Below are 24,735 nucleotides of genomic sequence, written 5' to 3'. Positions count from 1 at the left end.
TGTTCAGGACACTAGAAGTAGTTTGGATAGCAAAATGAAAAGGAATGAGTTCAACAAGATTGGGACCATCAATTGAAAAAGAATGACTTTAGGACTTACCTGGTGGCGCAGTGGTTGAGAGTCCACCTGCCGATGCAGGGGACACAGGTTCGTGCCCCTCTCCGGGAAGATCCCACATCCCACATGCCGCGGAGCGGCTGGGCCCGTGAGCCATGGCCGCTGAGCCTGCGCGTCTGGAGCCTGTGCTCCGCAACGGGAGAGGCCACAACAGCGAGAGGCCCGCGTACCGCAAAAAAAAAAGAAAGAAAAAGAAAAAGAATGACTTTAGCAAATTATAAAATGCAAATATATGTTGTTTATATTTTTCATAATGGTGTTATAAGGCTATATAGGTAAAACTGCTTTTTCAACTGGAAAAAGATTATACAAATATTAATTAAGGATATTTTAGTATTTAGTGTCAGTCATAGAAATTTATTCTCTTAAATCCAGTCTTTGAAATATAGATAACTTTTTTTTAACATCTTTATTGGAGTATAATTGCTTTACAATGGTGTGTCAGTTTCTGCTTTATAACAAAGTTAATCAGTTATACATATACATATATCCCCATATCTCTTCCCTCTTGCGTCTCCCTGCCTCCCACCCTCCCTATCCCACCCCTCTAGGTGGTCACAAAGCACTGAGCTGATCTCCCTGTGCCATGCGGCTGCTTCCCACTAGCTATGGGTTTTACATTTGGTGGTGTATATATGACCATGCCACTCTCTCACTTTGTCCCAGCTTTCCCTTCCCCCTCCCCGTGTCCTCAAGTCCATTCTCCAGTAGGTCTGCGTATAGATAACTTTTTGAAATATATATATGTATGTATGTTTCTGTGTCTCCATTCATTTTTTTTAATTTATGTTTTTCAATTAAAATGTTTGAGGAACTGAAGGCAGAGCATTGAACAAATAAAGTCGTTGTACACACGGAGCTTTCTACAGACAATAAACAAACGCAATGTCCAACGTGTGTGAATACTCTAAAGAAAAATAATTTAGCGTAAGGGGTAAAGAGTGATTCAGCAATGGGAGTTAGAGAAGGTGATGTCATGCAACCTTTGTGCACATCTTGTTCCTTAAAAAGTGGAATCTTACTCTCTGTTCTGTTCCTCAGCTTGCTTTGTTCATTCCTCACTGTGTTTATGGACATCTTTTCCCATATCAGCACATGCAGATCCAATTCATTCTTTTCATGTATTATGTTATATGGATTACATGGATATTCCACAATTTATCCAACCAGTATCCTGTTGTTGAACAATTACATCATTTAACACAAAGATGGAATGAACAGATTTTTAAGCACTCACCCATGTTTCTGTAACTTGACTTCCTAGAAGTAAAAGTGCTGGGTCAAAGGATATGTGTATTTTAAATTTTGATAGATTATACATTTTGCTCTTTTTAAAAAAATATTTATTTAGGCTGCCCCGGTCTTAGATGCTGCATGCAGGATATTTTAGATGCAGCACATGGACGCTTAGTTGCAACACGCGGACTTCCTAGTTGCAGCATGCATGTGGGATCTAGTTCCCTGACCAGGGATCGAACTCAGGTCCCCTGCATTGGGAGTGCAGAGTCTTAGCCACTGGACCACCAGGGAAGTCCCTATGGCTATATATATATATTTTTGTTTGTTTGTTTGTTTGTTTGTTTTGCGGTTCACGGGCCTCTCACTGTTGTGGCCTCTCCCGTTGTGGAGCATAGGCTCTGGACGTGCAGGCTCAGTGGCCATGGCTCACGGGCCCAGCCACTCCGCAGTATGTGGGATCTTCCCGGACCGGGGCACGAACCTGTGTCCCCTGCATCGGCAGGCAGACTCTCTACCACTGCGCCACCAGGGAAGCCCTATCACTTCTTTATTGACTTGAAATGCCACTCCTTCATAACTAAATATGTACAAATTTAATTTGTTTGGACATTCTGTTTTCTTCCAAAGATCTGTTTGTGCCAGAATTTGTACTGCTTTAATTTCCATAATTTTATAGAATATTTAGATATCTGGTAGGGCAAGTCCCTCCTAAATATTCTTCTTTTCCTCAGTTTTCTTTATTGCTCCTAGGTATTTATTTTTCTAGATGAACTTTATTCACAAACTTTCAAGTTTTCCACAAAACGATATTAAGATGTATTTGTCAGGTAACTTTAAAAAAAAAAAATTTTTTTTTTTTTTTGGTCACACTGTGCAGCTTGCAGGATCTTAGTTCCCTGAACTGGGATCAAACCCTGGCCCTTGGCATTGAAAGCGCAGAGTTTCTGGACCGCCAGGGAATTCCCATTTGTCAGCTAACTTTAAAAGAAATTGCACTGCAGGGACTTCCCTGGTGGTCCAGTGGTTAAGACTCCCCACTCCCAATGCAGGGGGCCCAGGTTCAACCCCAGGTTGGGGAACTAAGATCCCACATACCGCAACTAAGCACGCATGCCGCAACTACTGAGCCCTTGCACTCTAGAGCCCATGCACCACAACTAGAGAAGCCCTAGGGCTGCAATGAAGAGCCCTCGTGCCACAGTGAAGACCCACAGCAGCTAAAATAATTAATTAATTAATTTTAAAAAAAGGAAACAAATGGCTCAGGAAGAGCTTTAAAAAAAAAAAGAAAGAAATTGCACTACAGCAAATGTAAAATGGCAAGAGACAGAATAAGATATAAGAAATAGAGAGGAGGAAGCAAATGACATTTTTTGTGGTGATTTGGTTTGCACACCTGGAAAACCTACAAGAGTTAACTGAAAGCATCTAGATACAGGGGCCAGATACACACACACACACACAATACAATAATGTTTTGCTTTTTCAGGACTTCCCTGGTGGTCCAGTGGTTAAGAATCTGCCTTCCAATGCAGGGGACAAGGGTTCAATCCCTGGTCAGGGAACTAAGATCCCACATGCAGGGCAACTAATCCCATGCGCCGCAAGTAAGACCCGACACAGCCAAAAAAAAAAAAAAAAATCTTTTTTTTCAACGGCAAGACCAAGCCAATGTAGCTCTTTCCCATTGAGGCCCATGGACTTGAGGGACTCACAACTTTGTCCAGAGGGCCCAGGCTAAAATTCAGACACTAAGTACTGTAAACCTTAATGGGTAGAAGCTGAGAAAAATTTAAAATTCTTGTGAAAGTTGCAAGTAATTTCTAGCTGGCAAAAATGAACACTTTAGGAGGGAAGGGGGGAAGGGCAAGATAGAGGTAGGGGATTAAGAGGCACAAACTATTAGGTTTGCTACAAGGATATATTGTACGGGACTTCCCTAGTGGTCCAGTGGTTAAGAATCCACCTGCCAATGCAGGGGACATGGGTTCGATCCCTAGTCTGGAAAGATCCCACATGCCTCGGAGCAACGAAGCCCGTGCACCACAACTATTGAGGTTGCGTGCTGCAACTACTGAAGCCCGCGCCTAGGGCCCGTGCTCCACAACAACAGAAGCCACCACAATAAGAAGCCTGTGCACTGCAACGAAGAGTAGCCCCCACTCGCCACAACTAGAGAAAGCCCGCGTGCAGCAACGAAGACACAACGCAGCCAAAAAAAAAAGGATATATTGTACAACAGGAGGAATATAGAAAATACTTTATAATAAGTATAAATGGAATATAACCTTCAAAATTTGTGAATCACTATACTGTACACCTGTAACATATAATATTGTATATCAACTATACGTCAATTAAAAAAAAGGAAAAAAATGAACACTACTAAGACTTAAGCAGACTATCCTTTTATCCTAGGAAAGCTTCCACCAAGTGTCTTATAGTTATGTAAGATGTGGGGGGAAAGGGGGGTTGGGATGAATTGGGAGATTGGGATTGACACATATACACTAATATGTATAGAACAGATAACTGATAAGAACCTGCTGTATAGCACAGGGAACTCTACTTCACATCACTGAACAGTAGAAACTAACACAACATTGTAAAACAACTATACCCCAATAAAAAAAAAATTAAAAAACAAAAAAAAGAAAAGGAAACTGAAATTGAAGGACTGGTTTTGAGAATTAAACCTTACCTCAGCTAATGATTTTAATTGACACTATGCTGCTGTGAAACAAAGTTGGATTTATTTCATAACTCAATGTTAGAAAACAGTAGGAGACATAGACAAAAGGCACATTTTATTATGTGGTATTTATTTTCCATGATACATTCATTTTGGGACAATACACTTTTTTAAAGCTTTATTGAGGTTTGGTATACAATAACTTGCATATATTTATAGTGTATGAAGATGAGATTTGATATTTATAAAATATTTTATATATTATAAGCTTTTTATAAGGCTGAAATCATCACCACAATCATGATCATGAACATATCTATCACCACCAAAAGTTTCTTAATGCAACACTGTAATTCCTGATTACCACCCCTCTGTCACCATCCTTCAGAAACCACTGATCAGCTTTTTGTCACTGTAGATACTTTGCAATGGGTTAAAATTTATATGAATGGAATAATACAGTGTTCTTTTTAACAATGCTTTTTTCACTCAATCATATTGAGATCCACCCAAGTTATTACAATTATAGATAGTTTAATTCTTTTTTTTTTTTCTGTGGTACGCGTGCCTCTCACTGTTGTGGTCTCCCCTGTTGCGGAGCACGGGCTCCGGACGCGCAGGCTCAGCAGCCATGGCTCACGGGCCTAGCCGCTCCGCGGCATGTGGTATCTTCCTGGACCGGGGCACAAACCCGTGTTCCCTGCATTGGCAGGCGGACTCCCAACCACTGCGCCACCAGGGAAGCCCCAATAGTTTAATTCTTAATGCTAACTTGTACTCAACTTTATTGCTATTCGACAACTTGCTTATCCATTAACTTGTTGATGTGCCATAGAGCATGCCCAGTTGTTGGTTGTTATAAATAAAGCTATGAACTTTTGACTAAAAAAAAAAAAAAAGATGTGGGGGAAAGGTGGATGTAAAAGGATGGATGTGCTGGAGGGAGATTTGCATCTCTGAACTGGGTTGCTTTTGGTCAGGATGGTTGTTTCCTGCCCTGACCCTGACTGGTTCATGAGCATCTGTGGTTAGAGAGCTGAGCACAGAACATAGCTTGCCACCTCATGAGCAGGGAAACGATACACTCCACAGGGACCTGTGCTTAGAAAAGTCCCACACTTGGCTTAATGCTTTGCTATTGCTGTCTTGAAATTCTTAATAACTTTTGAACAGGGAGTCTCACATTTTAATTTTGTACTGGGCCCTATATATTATGTAGCTGATCCTGTTACCAAGTCCAAGCTCACTCTGCTCGCCGCACGGCATGCCAATAAATCGGGAGATGAGGTGTTGAGGCAAGGAACAGTGACTGTATTCGGAAAGCCGGCACACCAAGAATACTGCAGACTAGGGTCTCCCCAAAACCATCTTATCGGGGTCTGGATGCCAGTTTCTTTTATAGAACAGAGAGGGGGAGGAGGTGAGGAAGTAAAGTAAAAAGGTAATGCATTAGTTTTATCTGGCTTGGCCATCATCGAGAAGGGGATGTGTTAATTTCTTCTTTTCTGCAGCCATTCACAGGTGGGCAGGGTCAGATTGTCTCCCTGTGACCTGAACAAAGGCACTTTAACATTCAGGCAGAGGGGCAGGGTTCCCTGTGGCAGGTCATTATGTATGATTATAATAACAAAAGCAACAGAGAGCAAAGGTTACAGTCAAAGAAACAGATCCAACATGGAGTCCGATTTAGTTCTTCCCTGTTACAATCCTGCACCAGAAGTTGGTGAATGTGTTTTCATAAGAATGTGAGACTAACCACAATGGAAACTAGCTCCACCAGCATCAGGAAGAGGGGAGAGAACAGATCCACCAACTTTAAAGGTTTTTGCCCTTTCATTATGTTTTACAACTAGTTATTGCAACTATTCAGGAAAAAGTGCTGTAAAATTGGACCCTGGTGCAAAATCAAATGTGGGTTCTTCCTTCATATGCCTTTGCGTACCACAAAAAGAGCTCTTCTCCTTCCAGTAGGATAAGAGAATTTGACTAACTTGGTTAAGTAAGGGAGAGGTTCAGAGCAGGGAGACCATTTGTTTTGTAAAGGGGAGTGGCCATGCAAGGGGACTGGTGGAAAGCCATTCGGGCCTCTGTGGATATGAGGCTCTGGTTCTCCAAATGAAAAAAAGGATGGCCCTTCCATCCACCTCTGGGCTTGTGGGTGAGAGTGGTGCCTAAAGCTCCCTGGAGTGGGCTAAGAGCTGCCTTCCTCAATTATTTCCACTTTCCAAGGGGGCTTGAAAACTAAATACTCAAAAATTGTATCGTATTCTCTCATCTTCATACACAGCTGCTCGGGTCCTTGGGCCTTGATGACATGCCTTGCTGTGATATAAAGCTGTGTGCTTTTGAGTCCAGGATTTGCTGGTTTAGGAGAAACGGAAGTTGACATGCTGAGAGAAGTAGAGAAGAGAGACAGAAAGACCTACCTAGACTTGATTGCCTTTTCCTTTGATTCTTTGGGTTATCACAGCCTTCCTTCAGTAAATCTCTTTTGTGATTAAGATGGTTCAAGTCAAGTTTCTGTGCCTTGCCCCCAGAGGATCCCCGTTTTACAAATTAAGGGACTGAGACTCAGACCTCTTTGTTAAGTGATTTATCCAAGGCCCACTGCCCTGAGCTTTTTCCATTATACAACTCTCCTTCCCCTCTAGCCAGTTTTGTTTATAGTCAGCCCTCCTTATCTGCAGGTTGGGTATCTATGGATTCAATCAACCATAGAATGAAAATATTTGGGGAAAAAATTCCAGAAAGTTCCAAAAAGCAAAACTTGAATTTGCACTGGCAACTGTTTACATAGTATTTACATGTATTTACAATGTATATTTATATAGCATTTACATTTATATAAATGTATAAATGCATAAATTTATACATTTATAATGTATAAATGTATAAATTTATATAAATGTATATATTTATATAGCATTTACATTGTATTAGGTATTACAAATAATCTACGAATGATTTAAAGTACACAGGAGGATGTGTGTAGGTTTTATGCAAATACTGCACTGGTTTGTATAAGGAACTTGAGCATCCACGGATTTTTCGGGGGCGTTGGAAAGTGTCCTGGAACCAAGCCCCTGAGGATACTGAGGAATGACTGTATTTTGCGATAATATAGAATGAATGCCCTTATATATTTTAGGATTCAATTGCAAGAAACACAAAACAAAACTTTGGCTAAATAAACAAAGACTTTATTAGTAGTTTATTGGCTGGCTCATAATTTAGAAAGAGGAAGTACAGCCTTGAGAAGGCCTTGAACCAGAAAAGTCCAGATCTTAGTCATAGGAGCTTGTGTGCTACCTTTTTAGGCAATTGCCAGCAGATGATCAGGTCCAACCCCCTGTGGTACCTGTGTGCCTCATTTCAACAGTGAAGTTCCATTGTAGGAGTTTGCTTGGCTTCTTAGTGAGATGTGCCCATCCCTCTGGTAGGGGGTGGGATCCCACAGTTAGCAAGCCACCAGAATGAAGAAGATCAGAGGAATACTTTAAGGAATGAATGCTGAGCAGAAAAAACAAAAGCTGTACATTATATCCTATAACAGGACCTCTTCATAAGATATTTCCATGTAAAATTTTTCACAAGTAGACAACAGTGGGAGAGGTAACGTGTTTTACAAAGGCCTACAGGTGGCCAAACATTTAGAAATGTCATATAGGCACTTCCCTGGTGGTCCAGTGGGTAAGACTCCGTGCTCCCAGGTCCGGGTTCGACCCCTGGTTGGGGAACTAGATCCTGCATGCATGCCACAACTAAGAGCTCACATGTCACAATTAAAAGATCCTGTGTGGGGAGATCAGCTTGGTGCTTTGTGACCACCTAGAGGGGTGGGATAGGGAGGGTGGGAGGGAGAGAGATGCAAGAGGGAAGAGATATGGGAACGTATGTATATGGATGACTGATTCACTTTGTTATAAAGCAGAGACTAACACACCATTGTAAAGCAATTATACTGTAATAAAGATGTTAAAAAAAAAAAAGGTCCTGTGTGCTACAACTAAGACCCAGAGCAGCAAATATAAATAAATAAATATTTAAATATTTTTTAAAAATAGAAATGTCATATAGCAAAAACAAAGGAAAAAAAAAAACAAAAAAAACACAAAGGAAACTAGCTGAAATGAAAATACCCATCTCAGCTCTCTTTCTCTCTCCCTTTTCTGGTGAGGAGGATATAAACTTCTGTGCTCTAAATCCAAACATTTTAATTGCAAGGTCAGATATATGATGGTTGATTTATTAAAGTTCATGTGAAATTTGGAATGATGATCTAATATTTCTTCCAGACATACCCTCATTCATCGAATGTCTCTGGTCGCCTACCCCCTCTAGTGTACCTTTTCTGCGACGTGGGTCCTGAGGCAAAAATGACTTTATCCCGGTTTGAGCTCGAGTCTTGAAACCACACCCCTCCTGCCTTTATTAAAACACAAATGATCCATTTTCATTACGGAAAAACTTAAAATAGAGATTTAGAAAACAATGCATGTTACTTTCCACTATCTACGTATAGAGATGTTTGAGGTTTTCTTTTTTAAAAAAAAAAAATTATTTATTTATTTTTGGCTGTGTTGGGTCTTTGTTGCTGTGTGCAGGCTTTCTCTAGTGGCAGCGAGCGGGGGCTACTCTTTGTTGCGATGCGTGGGCCCGTGGGCTCCAGTAATTGCAGCTCGTGAGCTGTAGAGCACAGGCTCAGTAGTTGTGGCACACAGGCTTAGCCACTCTGCGGCATGTGGGATCTTCCTGGACCAGGGCTCGAACCCGTGTCCCCTGCATTGGCAGGCAGATTCTTAACCACTGCACCACCAGGGAAGTCCCACAACTGAAACTTAACTAATTCTAACACATTTTAAAATATCATGGACAATGTTTCTCGAGAATTTTATTTATTTATTTATTTAGCTGTGTCGGGTCTTAACTGCAGCATGTGGGATTTAGTTGATGTGGCATGCAAACTCTTAGTTGTGGCAGAATTATTTCTAGACAGAATTGTTTCTTAAGTTTTTGACTTTTAAAGAAAAGTTTTACTTCTGGTAAATGTAAAAAATATGGAAAAACACAGAATTTACTTTTAGGTCCTTATGTGTACATAGATTAAACATTTGTAAAAATTTAGTATTGTCTTTGAATGTATATCTTAAGGTTTAAAAAATATGAAGTGAGTAATATTTTACCATACCAAACACTCCTTTCTGTGATAGATAAAACAACTGATAAAAGCTTTTTAAATTTTTTTCCACGTTACTAGTGCTACTAGTGAAAAAACCCAAGTTGGCCAAAATACTTAAAAATAAATACCTCTAAATCATTTTTCATTAGAATGCTAATCAGAAAAATACTAAATCAAGATTCAGTTTATGTGGTGTCTAAAGCAAAACAGAAAATAGTAATTACATTTTTTTTAATGAATAAGAGCGGCAAGATAGCCTCTTTCTAAAAAAAGCAGGTACATCCTAAGAGCACTTAAATTTTTTGTGAGAAGCACTTTATATAGTGCTTCAAGTTCAAGACGGCTCTGGAGTTGTCAACAGATCCTTTTCTTGTACTTGCTATGGGTAAATTTGCTATAAAGATTTTCTTTTTGCACCATCTGGTTTTTAGCCATCTTTTGAGAATTTGGAAAATTTGAATCAACTCCAGACATTGTTAAGAGTTGCTTCAAATTTCCAAGTATTACCAGCATTTGTGAATCTTCTCCATTTTAGGTATTATACACCTTTCCATTCATTACATGTTGAACCAGGATTATTTTTGTGACAAAACATTTATGCCCTGTCTCTGCATTTTAAAAATTCTAACTGTTGGGAGTTCCCTGTGGTCTAGTGGTTAGGATTCAGCGCTTTCACTGCCATGGCCTGGGTTCAATCCTGCAAGGTACATGTCATGGTCAAACAAACAAACAAATAAAAAAACTAACTATTCTGTTTCTTTTCCATTTTCTTCAGTGAAGTTTCATGAATCCATTTAAAAATAGATGTCATGAAGGACTTTTTTTGGGAGGTATAATTGACACGTATTACTTTCAGGTGTACAACATAATGACTTGTATTTTTATATAGTACTAAATGATCACCCCAGTAAGTCTGTTTAGCATCCATATGAAGGGCTTTTTATCATTGCTAAATCCTCAAAGTGAATTTTTTTTTTCCTTTTTGGCTGCGCTGCGCAGCTTGTGGGATCTCAGTTCCCCGACCACAGATTGAACCCGGGCAACAGCAGTGAAAGCCTGAAATCCTAACCACTAGGCCTCCAGGGAACTCCCTCAAAGTGAATTTTAATCCCAATAATTTTTACATGAAGATACTTATTGCATTTAGAAAGTGGGGCTGTTTTTAAATTATATCTCTGATTTTCTTCTTTTTTAAAAAAATTATTTTATTTTTGGCTGCATTGGGTCTTCGTTGCTGCGCGAGGGCTTTCTCTAGTTGCAGCGAGTGGGGGCTGCTCTTCGTTGCGGTGCACGGGCTTCTCATTGCGGTGGCTTCTCTTGTTGCGGAGCACGGGCTCTAGGCACGCAGGCTTCAGTAGTTGTGGCTCGCGGGCTTCAGTAATTGTGGCGCTTGGGGTTAGTTGCTCCGTGGCATATGGGATCTTCCTGCACCAGGGATCGAACCCACGTCCCCTGCATTGGCAGGCAGATTCTTAACCACTGCGACACCAGGGAAGTCCCTTCATTCTGTTTTCGACAACTTTTTTCAGAGTACTTGGCACTTCTCCCATTCTCCCTCAAAGCCCAATTTGCCTTAATGTGGGCTAGAGGTCACAGAAATCCCTGCTCCCACCATCTAAGAGCTTTAAGGCTTGAAGGTATATGAATCAGTATGGTAAGAAAATAGACCATTGTAATAAAGTTCCAGGGAAATTTGATTCCAAAGAAGCAAATATAGACTAGAAGTCTTAGAATCTAAAGAACATCCGCGAGTTTTGAAATTCCTCACTGCTCCATTTCACCAGGCCAACTGCAGAAAAAGCACAGAAGCCCCATCCTGTGAAGGATCAGGATTCTAACTTGTATTGATAGTTAGCCAGATTTAATTTAATCACAGGTTATTTAATCACGCTGCTATTGGTGAAATCTTTTGTGGTTTCCTTCTTTTTCCCTGCCATTAAAATCGTAACCCAGTTGTCACCTAGAGGCTTCAGTGCACTTAGAGAATTGGGTAAACCTGGCTTTGATATCCAGGGTCTGGGGTAATTCAAAGACTACTCTACTCTTCTAGCGGTTTAATTCCTCTTAGGTTCCTGCCCCAGGTCACACCTGGTTACGAAGTTGCATTCCCCTTTCATGTGCCCACCAGAAATCCCATCACACCAAGTGGCTCATGATTTTACTGAAGATTTATGGGCTGCTGTAAAGGGTGGTCACATTGTAGATGACATGACCACTCTCTCTCTCTGTGGCAATCAATGACCTCTCTCATTTCTTCTCAGATCCAGTTCCTTCTGCCCTTCCAAACTCCCACAGTCCCTACACATTACCTTGTGAAGCTCTCTGGAAAGTGAAGTATAGTAAATGCCCTCCCCTATATATATAATGTTTATTTCAAAGCCCACCCAGGACTATCTGGATTCCTCAGTGCTCTAGGATTCTGGGACAACATCTTCTTCCACTGCATCAACACTGTGAGACATGTGTGGGGTGCCTTTCCAGCTCATGATGACACAGTCTTCTGAGACTGGGATTAGTGACCCTGTATTCTCAGGTATACCTGACTGAACCAGTTTGACTGAGCCAAGCTGGACCATTACCTGGGAATTTTATAATAGAACTGAAGGTCTTCAGTTTTCATCTCTGCATAGGGCTGGACTTGAAACATGTACATTCGGAGCTGACAGGCAGCCAGTACATGAAGAGAGAGAAATTGGGTCTACAGAGAAAGAAGTATATTAAGATACTTTTAGCTTCAAATAATAGAAATCTGGAATCAAAAGGTTTTATACTTGCCTGAGTGTGTCTGTAAGGTTCTCTGTTGACTGTCCCTGTTTCTCTAGTCTATGCTGATGGGTCTCTGTGCTAATACCCACTGTGTGGCACATGTCCAGGATAGATGTCCTTGGAGGACCCCTCTGGGCCTCCTACTCCATAGTTCCCTGATGAGGGGATCCCAGCTCCAGCTTGACCATTCCTTCTCAACTGCTGCCTCCTGTTGCAAGGGTCTCTCCCAGCCAGCAGCTTCTTGGGTAGGGTCTGGTGAAACAGTTCAAGTTCAGCCACCTCTTCTAACGTGCGGTAGATCCAGGGGGAATACTTATTTCCTTGTCACACCATATTACTTTCCTCTCTTGGTCCCTTCATATAGCTTGCTGTCTTCAGTTTTCTTTTCTTTTGTTCATATTTGCCCCTCCTTTGTTCAAAGGGGGAAACTGGCTAGCATGCTGCCTCAGCAAATGGCCAACTAAGGCATGGAATGGAGGTCTCCCCTCCATTCCATGGAGGTCTCCCCTCCACTCCATGTACCTCTCTCCAGTCTTTACAAGAGCCTCCCTTCTCATTTGTTTTCCCTGGAGAGAGAGCACCTTCTGCCTCTCTCCTGCTGGGAAGAGAAAATCCCTCCTCATCATGAAGTAATTCTGCACTCCCCGCAAAGCAAATCACCAAGTGCCCTTCACTCCTCCTCACTTCTACAGAGACCTGGAAGGGTGGGGTGGTTGGAGTAGGGAGGAGGCTGGTAATGTCTAGCCTGTTTCTGCTTAGTCTCTTGGGGAGTTGCCTGGCTCCAATTACTGGCAATTTTCTTAAGGGTGTAGGTTAGTTTTCACTTCTTTGTTCTCACCTGTGGGCCCTAATCACCAATTCTGGGACAACTGGGAAAAATCTCACACAATATCCTATTAGAGCAACAACAGTAACGACCACCTCTAATATTTCTTGAGCATATGCTCTGTGTCAGGTAATGTACATTTTATAATAACTGTCTTATTTATGTGTCACATCAATCTCATGAGGTAGGTCCTATTATTTCCCCCATTTTGTAGGTGAGGAAACTGAGGCTTGTAGACTATAAGCCACTTGGAACTGGTATTCAAGCCCAGGCTGTAGGGTTAAGTAGTCTACTATACTCCCTCTCTTGTATTCACAGGGGAAGTATGCTTGCCCATCATTTTGTAAGGATATATTCCTTGCAGTAGAACTCTTGTCACAGAGTATGCACACTTTTCCCAAAATGCTCTCTAGAACGACAGAACCAGATCATATTTTCCCTGATACCTTTGCCAGTAAGGTGTATTGCAGTTTGTTTTATATCATAGTTTTTCCAATATGCTATAAAGAATAGAATTTCACTGTTGTTTTAATTAACATTTTAAAAAATCCCAGGTGAAGTTGAACATTTTATGTTTATTTGTCATTTGTACTTATTCTTTCTTTTAAACCATTTTATTTTATTTATTTGGCTGCACCATGTGGCTTGTGGGACCTTATGTATTATTATTTAGTGAACTTTGTTTTCTAATCTTTGGTCCATTTTTTATGATTGACTTACGACAAGTATGTATATATAAAGAATATTTGATGTCACATACCTTTTTTAAAAAAAATATTTATTTTGACTGCACTGAATCTTAGCTGTGGCACGTGGGATCTTTAATGTGGCATGCAGGATCTTTTAGTTGTGGCATGCAGGCTCATAGTTGCAGCATGCGGGATTCTTAGTTGCAGCATGCATGTGGGATCTAGTTCCCCGACCAGGGATTGAACCTGGGCCCCCTGCATTGGGAGTGCAGAGTCTTACCCACTGGACCACCAGGGAAGTCCCTGATGTCACATACCTTAAGGATATTTCTTCCCAAGTTGTTGTCAAAGAATAAAATTTTTTAATGTGGGAAAGTATACAAAACATAAAATTCATCATTTTAACCATTTTTAGGTATACAATTGAATGGCATTAAGTATATTCACAATGTCAGGCAATCATTACCACTATCCATTTCCAGAACATTTTTTATCATCCTTAACAGAAACTGTGTACCTAGGAATTCCCTGGCAGTCCAATGGTTAGGACTCGGTGCTTTCACTGCCGAGGGCGCAGGTTCAATCGCTGATCAGGGAATTAAGATCCAGCAAGCCGGGACTTCCCTGGTGGCACAGTGCTTAAGAATCCACCTGCCAATGCAGGGGACACAGGTCCGAACCCTGGTCTGGGAAGATCCCACACGCTGTGGAGCAACTAAGCCTGTGCTCTAGAGTCTCTGCTCTAGAGCCCGTGAGCCACAACTGCTGAGCCCACATGCTACAACTACTGAAGCCCACGTGCCTAAAGCCCGTGCTTGCAACAAGAGAAGCCACCGCAATGAGAAGCCTGTGCACCACAAGGAAGAGTAGCCCCCGCTCACCACAACTAGAGAAAGCCCCCGCGCAGCAATGAAGACCCAACACAGCCAAAAATAAATAAATAAATTCATTAAAAAAAAAAAAAGATCAAGCAAGCCTCACCGGCGCGGCCGAAAACAAGCAAACAAAAACAACAGAGAGCTTCCCTGGTGGCACAGTAGTTGAGAGTCTGCCTGCCGATGTGGGGGACGCGGGTTTGGGCCCCGGTCCAGGAGGATCCCATATGCTGCAGAGCAACCGGGCCCGTGAGCCACAACTGCTGAGCCTGCGCGTCTGGAGCCTGTGCTCCACAACAAGGGAGTCCGTGATAGTGACAGGCCCGTGCACCGTGATGAGGAGTGGCCCCCACTTGCCACAGCTGGGGAGAGCCCTCGCGCAGAAACGAAGACCCAACACAGCAAAAATAAATAAATTAATTAAAAAACTCCTACCCCCAACATCTTCTAAAAAAAAGAAAACAACAGAAAAACGCTACCCCCCCAAAAAAAAACCCCAAGCTGTGTACCCATTAAAAAATAACTCTGATTCACCCTTTCCCACAGCCTATGGTAACCTCCATTCTATGTTCTATGAATTTGCTTATTCTAGGTACCTCATATATGAGGAAGTCATACATTTGTCCTTTTGTGACTGGCTTATTTCAATTAGGATAATGCTCTCAAGGTTTATTCATATTGTACCATATATCAGAATTTCATCCCTTTTTTATAGCTGAATAGTATTCCATTGCATGTGTATACCACATTTTGTTTATCCATTCATCTGTTGGTGCACACTTAGCTTGTTTCCACACTTCGGCTATTGTGAATAATGCTGCTGTAAACATTGGTGTATGTGTATCTGTTTGAGTCTTTGTTTACAATTCTTTTAGGTTTATACCTAGGAATGGAATTGTTGGATCATATGGTAATTCTATGTTTAACTTTTTCAGGACAAAGTATATAATTTTTAAAAAGTTAAAAACATACAAATATATATAGTGAGGCTATGTCAGTGATTTATTTACCTCAGTGAGGAGACCAGCAGGAGAGTAAAGATCATTCAATGGAGAACTCAAGATCCTGAAGTGAAAGAAACAATGCTGAAATTAGATTGCTAAGTTAAATACAAAAGCTGTTATTGTTCTACAGGGCAATAAAAGCATAATCTTTGGGAGTATCTTTTCTACCAGATAGAAATCATTTGCATCTCTCCCAAACAAATACCATTTGTGATATCAATCTTCTACAATCTTTTACAAGTTAACTAAGTTAGCTAATTTTACAGTCTGGCGGTAATCTTTTTGAACTTTGTATTTATTGCTTTTCATTTTGTTTACGGTCTTTTCTGCATTCATTTTTCTATCTTTGCTTTTACTGTTTTTGTCTTTTGTTGTTGTCCTTACAAAAGATCATTATGTGTGTGTGTGGTTGCATAAATATATATAATGTATATATTCACCTTTATTTTCTGGTAATCATATGTTTTTATTTTATTTATTTATTTTTTAACATCTTTATTGGGGTATAATTGCTTTACAATGGTGTGTTAGTTTCTGCTTTATAACAAAGTGAATCAGTCATACATAAACATATGTTCCCATATGTCTATGTTTTTATTTTTGAAACTTAATTTGTAAACCTTTAAGTATTTGACTTATCAGGAATATATTCTTGCATACGGTTTGAGGTAGGGATCTAAAATTTTTTTCCCAAATGGTTAGCTAATATCCCAACACCACCTCTCCCTCACTAGTGTGAAATGCCAAGTATCATATACTGGATTCTCATACTTGGATATGTTTCTGGAATTTTATTTCTGTTTGTCCTTGTCTTTTCTGGTACCAGTATCACAGCTGTAATTATTACTGCTTCATTACACTGTGTTGCCTCTTATAGAGGGAACAGAATGTCTCTGCTACCAGCAACCACGCCTTTAGTCAAAGGGAGCTACTTCTCACAGAGGCAGGGCAAGTGCCCAGCCTTGCTTCACAAGCACCAGCAGCTCTCAAATATTTCAGTGCTTTAGGAAATTCCACTGAAAATTCTAGAGAAAGTAACCCACCTAAGGGATCTGAAAGTAAAGGCTGAGTGCTATGTGTGTGTGATTGAGAGGTGGGGGGCAGGGGGTGGAGTGAGGAGCTCATTCATGAACTTCCTCTCAACCACGTAGTTTTACTTTCTGTTTGTTTACATGGAGATGCCAGATTGTCACTGTGTCCTCTCTGCTTTAGAAGGGGATTTTACTTTTAGAGAAGAAGCCCTAAGAAAGAACATGAGAGAAGCCCTAATGGAGGCATTTTTGTCACTCTACTGACACTCTAAATGACTGGAAGAGATCTTTTAGTGTGATGGGGCCTTCTTGGGGCCCTGGATCTCATCTCATTTAGGAGTAAGATGACATGAGAAAGACGAATATACTACGCTTTCCTGACTTCTCAAAACAAGTGCTAGTACTATTGCAATAAAAAAAGATATCCCAAGCTCTGTTCACTGGCACAAACTACTGAATCAAGTAAGGATATTCAGCTGGGATCTTTTCATTGCTCTTTTCAAAAATAACTCTTGCCTTCAGTGGAAATGGCACAAAATATGGCCATATTTAATAGACTAAATAGTATTCTTAAAGGGCCAGTCATCCATTTCTGAAGAATGACTTATTAACCTCATTTCTACTCTTTGCTGAGTGCCTTATTCTTTCAAAGCATTTCAAGAATACATAAAGTTCTTATCATGCTTTTTGTTTCACAGTATCTCCATAGTGGAAGTTTCTTCCCGCTACCTTTTTCAGGCTTGTCTTTGTCTTGTCTGGAAGAGAAACTGATGCTTCCAGTGAGCTCAAGTCATCCCCTCTGTTGTTTCAGCCTGCTGTAGCTGTCGCTGCTGCCTTTGGCCATGGGGATGGATTCCTGTGCCACTGCCAGGAAAACATGTTAGTCACTCTCCTCTGAGTTAGAGCTTGCACTGCTGGCGTTCAAGTGTCAAACTGTAATCGTCTGTGATATATTTAGATTTTGAACTCACTTTGCATTTGAACATTAACTACATGTCCACAAGAAAATAAATGGTCCTCCTGTGGTTGTGACGCCATGCCTGGGCAGAGTGCCACATGAAATTTTTCATAGTAACACTGATTCTTTATCAAATTACACATATTCATACCCCAGATTCCTCTTTAATCAGGAAACCTGAAAAGTGAATTATTATCTGAGGCCACAGGGCCTTTTAAAATCATTGTCCTTGAGTCTTAGAGCAAGAAGCAAAGAGCATTCTGTCCTGAGACAAAGAAGCTGTATTTAGCTGAAGGGAAACCAGCACAGGATACACTGAGTCCTGATGAATTTGACACTTTAAACAAAAGATGGTAAAAGAGTTTTGTAATTTGCAGACATGAGATGGCAGGATAGCTCCCTGGGGGGGTCCCTCTGTACTCAGGAACAGGACAAGCCAGAGCAAAGCCCAGCCTAGCAGGTGAGTCTGAGCAGGTGAGAGTCACGTTTCTGGTCTCAGCAGACCAGACCAAGAGGATGGACTTTGGGGGTGGAGTTGGAATGTCAGCTGCTATAGAGGTGGAAGAAGGCTGAGTCTGGGGCTGGTTGAGGAAAGGGTGGAGCTTATAGGTAAGGAGGCTATGAATCAGGTCAGGAAAATTATCAGTGATCAAGAGACCTAGATGAAGGGGTTAAAATTTCCTGATGGTATCAGTCTGTGTGGCCTGGAGAAATCTTTGCAAAGTTCACCCAGCATTTTAAGATTACAAAGAGGGAAAGGTTTGGGATACTGATGATACTGCAGGACGTATGTATAAGTGTAATCAGCCCGAATAAAGGCAAAAGAGTGAGGCTTTGAGAAAGGACCTCAGAATGAGATCATAGTGCTACTATGTAAGCAGACGGTATAATAGTGTGAGGAAGGACACTAGGATTTCAGCGAATTTGGGGCTAGGAGTGAACTGTAATGGTAGTTTCTATATCAGAAGAGTGTTAAGATTAGAAAAATACTTGAGGGAAAAAACCAGGAGACTAAATTGTGCCCTACAACTCCTTATATTTATGCTTGTTATACTTGTACTTATAATTAAACAACATTTAAACAGGTTTTCTTTAGACTTCTCAGAGTCTTTAAAATGACATTATTATTATTATTATTTTTTTTTTTTTTGTGGTACGCGGGCCTCTCACTGCTGTGGCCTCTCCCGTTGCGGAGCACAGGCTCCGGACGCGCAGGCTCAGCAGCCATGGCTCACGGGCCGAGCCGCTCCGCGGCATGTGGGATCTTACCGGACCGGGGCACAAACCTGTGTGCCCTGCATCGGCAGGCGGACTCTCAACCTCTGTGCCACCAGGGAAGCCCAAAATGACATTATTAACCTATTCATATCTCATAGAACACAGTTTGGGAAAGGCTGGTTTAACCTAATAAAAAAGGCACAACCAAATTCAACCATCATATATACATAACAAAAACACTGAAAGTAAGGAAAGTATTCCAAAAGGTCTACAATGAATGACTAGTTGAATTAATTTCTCTTATTCTTTTGTTTCCCATATTTACTCTATGGAGCCTTTACAAGGAACATGAGCTTAAAGAAAACAGTGGTGTAGTTGTAGGAGGCCATTTTGAAATTGGAGTTTTAAAAGTTATATAACCTTGGACAAGCTCTTTAACCTCATCAGGTCTGTTTTTTCATCTTCAAAATTGGAAAATGACACCCACCTAATGGGTATGCTGTGAGGATTAAATGGATTATGATATCCAAATCACTCAGCACAATGTCTGGCACATACTGTAGGAGCTAGAGATGAAGTAATTACCATTATTATTGAGTTGTTAGAGTTTTAGAGTTTAAGAAAGGAGCGCTGGTTCTGCTAAGGGCATTGGTCCACTCACTGTGATATCAGGGAAGCCAGAAAACACCATTATCTGAGTTTGTAGCTTACTTGTGAAGCAAATGATTCCAGAACCTGTTCCAGAATATAGAACAGGATTCCACTGGACACCTGGCAGGGAAGACTATGAATTCCCAACTGACTGAGAAACTTTTGTCTTGTGGTAGGCAGGCTATGAACACTGTGTACTGAAAACAAACAGACAAAAAATTTGCTAATTGCTTAGAACTAAATTTGATCATTGTATCAGAGAAAGGCATTTAACAACTTCCTTCTAAAATGCTCAAGATGCTCTGCTAAATGAAAAGAACTTGTGCTACACCCATGGTGCCTTTGACATTAAATATTCTGGCAACTTTACTGCTTCACAATCGATTCTTGGAAACTTGCTCCTTTAGATTCTTTGGAATTCTTAAATAACCTTTTCTGACTTCATTTATTTAAATATCCCAGAATAGCCTCTTGAGCTATAAGTTTGATGATCAAATACACTATTTTTAGCAGGAAGAGTGCTCTCTGTAACTGATGTTATGCTTCATTTTGAGAAGGACAAATTGTTCAAAAGATTGATAGAACCAATGGTATTTTAAACTGAAAGCAGTGCCAAGGCAAATAAGGCAGGTAGGTATGAAGTTGGAACACAAAAAGATAGGGATGTTTTTTGCCAGTTTAGCTAAAGGCTGGGGAGGCCTCGCACAAGATGGAAGGCAGAGACAGAGTCCACAACCCAGACGTAGTGATCTTCTAGGTAGTTTAGGCACTTCAGCCTAGGTCAGGCTTGTTACCCCAAAACTGGGTTCCCCTCTTGGTGGGTGTTGAGCCAAAAGACACAACCAAGCCAAAGATATGGAGAATGAAGGATTTATTACTTGAAGTTAGAAAGGAGAACACCGGGGATCTTTCCCAAAGCAGTGTCTCCCTGAACAGCAAAACTGGGGAAGTTTTAAGCCAAGAGTACGTGCATATCCATGAAAGGCCTTGTGTGGTATATGCATATTCATGAAGGGGCTTGAGCTGAGGAGATTTTTAACATTGAACTGGGACAAAGCTTTAGGTGATTAAAGCCACAAGTGTCAGAAAAGATCAACATCATTCCATCCTCCATCTGGGTGGGGGCCTTAGTTCCTGTAGAACTTGAAGATGTGTATCATATTATGTACATCCCTTGAGGAGGAACTAGGACTCTGTTTTATTGCTGAACTACTGTTTCTTGACTGCTTTTCCTTTGTTCCTGCATTCCCTCACTTCCCTTACGATCATTAATTACTGAGACCTGTTCAACGACAAGCATTGTGGCCAGGCTCAGATCAAAAAATGGCTTCGGCCAAATATGGCTTTTCTTACGTCAAGAAAGCCATGCCTGGTTCTCTTTCTCTGTGGACCCCCTACCCTATCTGTTTACAGACTGGCTTGTTTGTCCAGTGCTTAATACCCCAGAGTAGACAGATGGAGACAGGACTCTGTCATAGGTAAAGCCAGTAACATCTTTGGTGTTATTGATATCCTCCTAGGTGGGAGAAAAATAGAAGATAGAGGAAGGAAGGTCAAGTACAATTTTTCTTTACTTTTAAAATTGTGGTAAAATATACATAAGGAAACTTACCATTTTAACCATTTTAAAGTGTACAAATCAGTGGCATTATGTACATTCACATTGTTGTACAACCAGCACCACTATCCAACTCTAGGACTTTTTCATCATCCCAGACTAAAACTCTGTACCCATTAAACAGTAACTCTCCAATCCCTCCTACCAGCCAGCCCCTAGTGACCACTATTCTATTTTCTGTTTCTATGAATTTGCCTATTCTAGGCACCTTGTGTAAATGTAATTAGTCAATATTTGTTTTTTTTGTGTCTAGCTTGACTTAGCATGATGTTTTCAAGGTTCATCCATGTTGCATCGTGTTAGAATTTTGTTCCTTTTTAGGCTGCATAATATCCCATCATACGTATATACCACATCTTGAAAACACATTCATGCATCAGCGGACATTTGGGTTGTTTCCACCTTTTGGCTATTGTGAATAATGCTGTGAATATGGGTGTACAAGCATCTGTTTGTCCTTGTTCTATTTTTCAAAGGCTTTTTCTTCCTCCCTCCACACCTCCTATTACAGCCTCAGGGAGCACTCAGTGCTTGTTTTTGAAGACAAAAACAGGTTTGATTCAGCCAAAATGTGAGAACCGTGTGGTGATTAGCAAGTTTAAAGGCACCCAACGTGGGCTTTGGGCATTGCTCCTGGAGACTGAGGTACCTTCTTAGGCAGCAGGTGTGAAATAAAATTCATATTTTATGGCAAGACTAGAAAAATTTAAACAAAAAATTTTCTCTGCCCTTTCGCCTCCGCTCCCCCATTATGTGTGGACAAACTTGCCACCAGGTACTGGGACCCCATTTACCTGTCTAGCTACTCTTGTACTGGATTCAGGTTTTGTGAGGTTGAAGCTTATACAATGCTTAAGTATTTACAAAGTAAATACTTAGAATAAGACATCACATCAAATTACTGAAGACATGGAAATTCAGATTCCCTGTCTTCTATCTTTAAGCGATTTATCAGAAATGCTCATTACAAAGAGTTGCTTCCCGATTGACAGCTGGTTTCCGCTCCACAACTGGAAGCCACCATAACTCTCAGCAACTCCTTGCTCTTCCAGGTGCCCATGCAAGCGAGGGGTCCTGATGATTCGCTAGCTTCATTTCATCCTGCCACTTACCGGCTGGTCTGAACGTACCTAGGAGCATGTCATCCACCTCAGTGTCTCTTGCATCCAGCTCAAGACATGTGCTTAGAATGGGTTGGGGATTGAAAGGCTTAAGTGCCGTAGGCTCCTCAGTCTGATCTAAGGACAGGAGTGGTTTAGAAAACGGTGCGACGAGGCTGAACGAAAAAAACAAGGCGGTGGACTTGAGGGTGGAGTCCTCCCCTCCGCCGCAGAGGGCGCTGTCTTTGACTTTGACAGCGTTTTAGCTAAGACTGCCGAAGGCCGCGTTCCAACGGCGGCCTTCTCTACCCACCAACCTACCTCAAGGAGAGCAGATGAGAGACGCCTCTGGACTTTTAAGATTAGTTTGTGCTCCCATTTCCCAACACAAGGTGTGGCGTAGGAGGTGCCACAACCAGAACTTCCTTTGAGATAAAGAAAAAAACGGAAGTAGGACAAAAGCGCTTCCTCAGTATTTTGCCTCAAACCGGCTGTCCTACTTTTTTCTGGAAGGGGAGGTGCTCCACTGCTCTTTGCCGGCGCCCTTAGCGCGGCGGCTGGGTCCGTGTACATGCTCAATGGCCAACCCCGCCTCCCAACTGTCTTTCGCCGCCCCGTCCCAGGTTCTTGGGCCTGGGAGTGACGTACACGTGTACGTAACTGGGGGGCGGGGCCTCAGGAAGAAACGCGGCTGACCCGGAGTCTCGCGAGAACATTCCCTCTCAGTTCTCGCGCTGCTTCTTTACTCTCGTAGCGACGAGACCTTTCGAGATCTTCTCCGCCCCCGCTACCGGCGCCCAGGCTGCGGCCGCTGAGCCGGAGCCGGCCTGAGTAGTGTCCTCCGCTGCGGCCCTCCTTCTAACAACCTAGGCTCTTGTGTGGCCCTCCGCACGTCTCCCACTAGCCCCAGTTTCCTGGCCCACGCGGCCCGCTTTACGCGCGCCAGCCCCGCCGGGGTCCGTGTCTTGTCTTGCCGGCCGGACCCGGGCTCGAGCCTGAGCTGTAGCCGGCGCCATGTCGGTGGTGGGCATAGATCTGGGGTTCCAGAGCTGCTACGTCGCTGTAGCCCGCGCCGGCGGCATCGAAACGATCGCTAATGAATACAGCGACCGCTGCACGCCGTGAGTGTGGGCCAGGGTAGCCGCGTGCACTGGGGGTTGGGGGGTGGTGGGGAGGTAGCGCTTGCTCGGGTCTGTGACCCTCGCGGCTTGGGGAACGCGGGCCGGGCAGTCACCTCCGTTCCGAGCCGAGGCTCCGGTGGGTAGTGGACCCCCACTGCGTTTTAGGTCACTAGGGGCCGCGACCCCCCGTGTGGGTCTGCGCCAGGGGCGAGGCCTTTTTTCTGTGGCCCGCCGGCCGAGCGAGGGCTCCGAGTGGGTACTTGGACCAGCGGAGGCTGTGGGTAGGAGCTGGGGGGAAGGCAGGCCCGGGATGTGGGATGGACCGAGATTCTCTTTTAGAGGGCACATAATAGGCCCAGGGCGTACTGACGTCTCTAAAGCCCAGCACAGAGTTGGGAGCTTTGCACACAGCAGGAGCTTAATAAAAGTTTAATTGAACAGGTCTGGCGTCTGCCGGCAGGCGGTAAGACAGTGCAGAGACCGGAGTCCCACGTGAGTGGGGGGTGGGGTGGCGCCCGGAAGAGAGGGAGTCGGAGCACCAGAGATCTCCAGATAGGATTGGCGCGGAAAGATATCAGAAAAGGATTTAATAAAATCGATGCCTTTTGGATACCTTTTGCATTCGCTTTGGTTTTTCACGTCGCTTCAGTATATTGAACTGAATGTTGGGTCATTCTTTGCTGTCATTCTTTGCGCACCTATCCCTAACAGCGTTCCGCTTTCACTGTAATACATTCCAACCAGGGTGTTGGCTGCAATTGTTAATGAATGACTCAGGGGCTCACTTTGACTTTTAGAACCTATGGTAAGTTATGGAGCCAGTATAGACACAGCGCTAAGAAATCATGACTCACCCAGGTCTTTCCTTGGATAGGGTAAGAGTCTTGTACGTAGAGACACCTTTCAATCCATTGTCTTCCTCTTGGACAGAATCTCTTTAAGAAGTTTCTGTTATTTGCTAGGTTCTCATTGTGTCTCATTAAGGGCCTCTGTTTTAAGGCTCGTTTTTCACCCTACCTTTTGTTACACTTCTTGAGCAATTTCTGGCCAACTCGATTGCTCCCTATACCAGACTGATATTTGCTACCCAGAAGACTGACAACATTTCCCTTAAACTTATCAAATTTCTATCCCTTATTTTAGACGTAACCCATTTGCTTCCCGCAAAACCCATCCCAGATCCAAAACCACAGTTTGATGTTCCTTTCTCAATTTTATTTATAGTTTTTAACTAATGAGATATAATTCACATACCATGCAGTTAACCCTTTTAAAGTGTACAGTTTGTTTTTAGTGTAGACACAAAACTGTGCAACCATCAACACAATTTTAAAACATTTTCATCATCCCACAAGAGAAACCCTGTACTCATTAGCGGTCACAGCCCAATCCCCAACCCTCCCATCTTAATAGTTTTTAACAGTGGGTCTAATTTGTATTTCCAGGGAAGTGTATTGTACAATGAAGTTTTTAAGTATTTAAGCATTAATTTCCTATTTGTTATTTTCCTCTCTGGATCCTAGTTTGCTTCATCTGTAGAGAGAGTTTTCCTCAAGAAATTAAGAGGGCTAGAGCACTGAGTTAGGCATGTAACTTTTTGGTCTTTTCCCAGCTAGAATTGAACATACTTTAGCTCCAAAGGTAAGAGAAT

The 24,735-nt window shown here is 42.2% G+C and overlaps 1 protein-coding gene, 1 long non-coding RNA gene and 1 other non-coding gene across 7 annotated transcripts in view; 1 reads left to right on the top strand and 2 right to left on the bottom strand.

Moving 5' to 3' along the window:
* Positions 1 to 196: 196 nt before the first annotated feature.
* LOC113615391 (uncharacterized) lies at positions 197 to 22,566 on the bottom strand. 5 transcript variants are annotated; one of them, XR_003430996.1, is made up of 5 exons: positions 21,976 to 22,276; positions 17,148 to 17,282; positions 15,394 to 15,448; positions 8,395 to 8,474; positions 197 to 240 (listed from the first exon to the last, which is right to left on the bottom strand). It is a non-coding gene; the product is annotated as an uncharacterized LOC113615391 (long non-coding RNA). The 5 variants fall into 5 exon arrangements; XR_003430988.1 differs by lacking the exon at positions 197 to 240 and adding an exon at positions 7,227 to 7,876; XR_003430994.1 differs by lacking the exon at positions 197 to 240 and adding an exon at positions 22,285 to 22,566 and having other exon boundaries at positions 8,068 to 8,474; positions 21,976 to 22,139.
* On the bottom strand, positions 13,734 to 13,806 carry TRNAG-CCC (transfer RNA glycine (anticodon CCC)). The gene has a single exon. It is a non-coding gene; the product is annotated as a tRNA-Gly (tRNA).
* A 129-nt stretch (positions 22,567 to 22,695) lies between the features above and the next one.
* The window catches only part of HSPA4 (heat shock protein family A (Hsp70) member 4), a 42,693-nt gene continuing 40,653 nt past the window's right edge, over positions 22,696 to 24,735 (top strand). Inside the window, exon 1 of the mRNA XM_027097722.1 lies at positions 22,696 to 23,084. Within this exon, the coding sequence (XP_026953523.1) occupies positions 22,978 to 23,084 (107 nt within the window). The 5' untranslated portion in view covers positions 22,696 to 22,977. The remainder of the gene's footprint in view (positions 23,085 to 24,735) is intronic.

The sequence above is a fragment of the Aethalodelphis obliquidens genome, unplaced genomic scaffold, assembly GCF_003676395.1.
Source record: "Aethalodelphis obliquidens isolate GAN/ISIS:26980383/991018 unplaced genomic scaffold, ASM367639v1 scaffold4, whole genome shotgun sequence".
NCBI classification, from domain to species: Eukaryota; Metazoa; Chordata; class Mammalia; order Artiodactyla; family Delphinidae; genus Aethalodelphis; species Aethalodelphis obliquidens.
The sequence above is the reverse complement of the archived record's forward strand: the minus strand, read 5'-3'. Positions and strand labels throughout refer to the sequence as shown.